At 38.1% G+C, this 3,574-nt stretch overlaps 1 protein-coding gene across 1 annotated transcript; it reads right to left on the reverse strand.

Moving 5' to 3' along the window:
• Nucleotides 1-612: 612 nt before the first annotated feature.
• On the reverse strand, nucleotides 613-3,097 carry LOC7481619 (trihelix transcription factor DF1). The gene is made up of 2 exons (XM_024592192.2): nucleotides 2,667-3,097; nucleotides 613-2,255 (listed from the first exon to the last, which is right to left on the reverse strand). The coding sequence occupies exons 1-2, from the start codon at nucleotides 2,894-2,896 to the stop codon at nucleotides 977-979; spliced, it is 1,509 nt and encodes a 502-aa protein (XP_024447960.2). The 5' UTR covers nucleotides 2,897-3,097; the 3' UTR covers nucleotides 613-976.
• Between the last annotated feature and the right edge of the window lie 477 nt (nucleotides 3,098-3,574).

Consider the following 3,574-nt stretch of genomic DNA (forward strand, 5'->3'; position numbering starts at 1 on the left):
CATCAAGTTGATGGTTTTTGACTTTGTTTTTCAACATGGTATCAGTGTGTGGTTGAAGGAAATACAGATAAAAATATAAAAATAAATTTATCTTCTCAATGTTTGATAATCGACTGCTATTTCAAAGATCAGCAATGCTTATCTTCATGACCAGTCTTACACAAGGCTGGAAATCTACCATATTGAAAAGGGGGTCTGTCCATTTTCTCTAACCTGCTTCATCACAGCAGCAACAATATGCAGCAGTGAAGCTTTCGAAAATCAAGAATGGTACACACATATGGCTTACGTAAGACACTAAAGTGTAAAGCGTTTTTCTTCCGAATTCCAGGATTGGAGGCCTGCCAAGACAAGCGAAAAAGGATGGTAAAATGTCAAAAAGTTCTCCTTTTGTCGAGCACAACAGATTGGCTTGTGCACGGGTGATAATGATAGCCACTTATCAAAAAGTGAACAAAAATAACTTTAAATGTAGGATTTAGTTACGAGGCCAGTCTGCATATTTTCTTCTCCTATGGTTTTATCCCCTTTACCTGCTCCATGAATCTGGTCCCTCCAACACAAAAATAACCAAAATATTTGCACTTTCTTATCCCAAAAAGTGATGCTAGACTGCATTGCTTATGTAAACATTGATTGATACAAAAATAAACAAACATTTTCCCACTTTTACACACATGTGTGTGAACTTTCAAAAGCTAAAAAGTAAAGTGTAAACTATATTAGTACACATTAACCTACTTCTAATCCCAACCTCTCTCTCTTGACATGTTTATTCAACAAACGATGACCATATACATATGCAAAGATGCCGCTTTCCATGAGATGCCTTCCCATTTGGTTCGTGATGAGGCCTTCGAAACCCCGAATCGAGTTTCACAAAACCACGAATCGAACTCCATAATGACTTTCATCCACATCTCAAAATGAGGCACACTAAGTTCAACTGTAGAAAAGAAATATAATTTTGTCAAAGTCACTCCATAATTTCCATTGAAGAAGGATCATTAGCTACAATTCGATCGCCGTCCCCGTCTTCCTTGTCTCTGTAGTTTTCTTGATTCTGATCAACATTTTCACTTTCTCTGTCTTCTGTCGTGGCAGATTCCGGCTGTTGTTGATCTCCTTGGCCACCCATCATATGCATTAAAAGTTCTTCAGGCTTCAACTCAAAACCCGAACCATCAACCCTCCTATTCTTCTCTCTGTATAGAGCATCAAGCTGTTGGAAATAAGGACAAGTTTTTGAATCCCCAGGTCTTCTTTTATTGCTCTCCTTTACCCTCTTGAAGTACTTGTTCATATTCTCCCATTTCTCTTTGCATCTCTTTGCACTCCTATCATAACCAAGCTTTTTCATTGAAGCTGATATCTCCTCCCACAGTGGCCCTTTTGGTCCATTTTCTTCATACTGGAATTCAAGCTTAGTTCTTAGCCCGATCAAAGCTTCAATTTCTTCTTTAGGCCATCTTGATGGGCTAATATTAACAAAACTCTCAATACTGCTATTTTCACGGGTCTTCACAATATTCTCCACTGGAACTGCTTGGTTCTTGGGCAATTGCACTGGAGCAGACGATGGCACTGGAACTGTTTGATTGTCAGGAAATTTCATCGGAACTATAGGATTGTCAGGCAATTGCACCGAGATACCTTGCTCAGAGAACTTCTGTAAGAATGCAAGCACGGCTGCATCTTTTGCAGCTGCAATCGCTCTTTCTCGAACTAAAAGCTCCCGTTCTCTCTTAATCCTATCCAATTCTTGCATCTTCCATGCTTCTTCTCTAGCTATCCTTTCTTGCTCGCATTTCTCTATTGCTTCTAGAAACTTATTTTGCAAATTCTCTTGCTTCTCAATCACTTCCTTCATCAACCTCTCAAAAAAACCTGTTAATTTCTGCTTCTTCTTTCTCGTTCCTTCCTCTTCTTCACTTGAAGTAGATGCAGTTGAAGTAGAGGTAGTGTCGACAAAATTCATACCAGGGCTTTGGATAGAACATGGAACAGCATTTGGAATGAAACTTACTGGGTTCACCAAGGCTGCGGCCATAGAAGTATGAACTTTATCTGACGATGGAGGTGGCAGTAATACCTCAGTGTTATCTAAAGCTTGTAATTGTTCAAAAAACCTATATGTCTTGCCATTTGGCCTACCGGACCGGCCTTCCTTGGTTCTTCTATGATACTTGTAAATATTCTCAAACTTCTCTTTGCATTTCTTGGCACTTCTGTTATACCCAAGCTCATTCAATTTCCTGATAGCAACAGTTCCAATAGAAAAAAAAAACAAATTCCATGTTCTCGTTAACTGTTTAAACTTTGAATAAACTAATCAATAATGTCCAGCATGATTAAATAACTAAAAAAATTAAAACATGCAGTAATTAGAGTTAAAAAGCCATCCCTTTTGACTCTATACACTAAAATCAATGCTAATCAACTTGGACTACACAAAATGAGCAGAGTAGACCGAGCAGAACAGTAATTTAGCAATTTTGCTCACAGGGGTGCCTCAAGTATTGATTATTCATTCAAGAATTTGCTAAAAACGAGCTTTTATCCAACATTTTCTCAGCAAACAAACAGAAAATGACATCCAAAATAATAAAGATCAAGACTTTCTTCATTTTCTATCAAACTTTCTCGAGAAAAAGCTCAGAACTCACTTTGAAACCTCTTCCCATAGAGGAGCTTTAAGACCAGAGTCTTTAAATGCAACATCCATATCAGACCTTATCTTCAACAACGCTAAAGTCTCTTGCTTTGGCCACCTGTTCCCTGTTGAGTGCTGGTCACCCTCTTCAGCTTTCACTCTCATCTCTTCATCGCCTTCATCACTATCCCGGTTACCGGTGGCGGCGTTTGAATTTTCCGGGAAAGTTGTTGAAGTTTCCATGGTTCCGAGAGAGGAAAAAAGTTACAGCTTTAGATAAGAAGGGTGAATAATTTGTAGGGTTTGGGTTAAATTTTGGGTTTTTCTTTTTTTCTTATTTTAAAGAATATGAAAATGGGGTTTTAGAATTTTAGTCCGTTTTCAAGTTTTTAGCTTCTCTCTCACTACTACTGCTACAAATCTACCAATTCTCCAAGTGGCAGTGTTAAATACAAGCAAGGTGAAATTAGGGTTTTTGTTTTTTTATAGCGGGATAAAGTTGGTGAGGCGTGATCAAGTGGGGGGTGCCCAGAAAAACAAAATACAAGCTTGATACTTTTGACATGTCAATTTTGGAATTATCTTAGGGTTAAGTGAGATGGGGTTGGGGATTGACTTTTGGTCAAAAATAGTAGGCTGTAAGAAAGTAAATGGAAGGGTAAGATTGGAAAGTAAAAGCTTAGCCATGTTTGAACCACCACAACACGGCTAAGCTTTTACTTTCCAATCGTCATGAGCCCCACCGCTTGCCTTCATTTCACATTGAGATTTGGGTTCCATTCCTAAATTGGTTAGTTTACGACCATATTTTGCGACTTCTTTTAAAATTGTAGCTCAATATTGAATTCGGTTCTTCTCGGGAACGATGAATATTTTTAGATATATATATATATATATATATACAAGTTGGCTTGTGCTTCG

The sequence above is a fragment of the Populus trichocarpa genome, chromosome 1 (assembly GCF_000002775.5).
Source record: "Populus trichocarpa isolate Nisqually-1 chromosome 1, P.trichocarpa_v4.1, whole genome shotgun sequence".
Lineage (NCBI taxonomy): Eukaryota > Viridiplantae > Streptophyta > Magnoliopsida > Malpighiales > Salicaceae > Populus > Populus trichocarpa.

What these genes read in the sequence shown, in the direction of transcription:
- LOC7481619 (XM_024592192.2), bottom strand. Translation starts at nt 2,896, where the DNA reads ATGGAAACTTCAACAACTTTCCCGGAAAATTCAAACGCCGCCACCGGT. An exon ending in CTATGGGAAGAGGTTTCAAA is followed by an intron (nt 2,256 to 2,666) that starts GTGAGTTCTGAG and finishes TGTTGCTATCAG; the next exon opens with GAAATTGAATGAGCTTGGGT.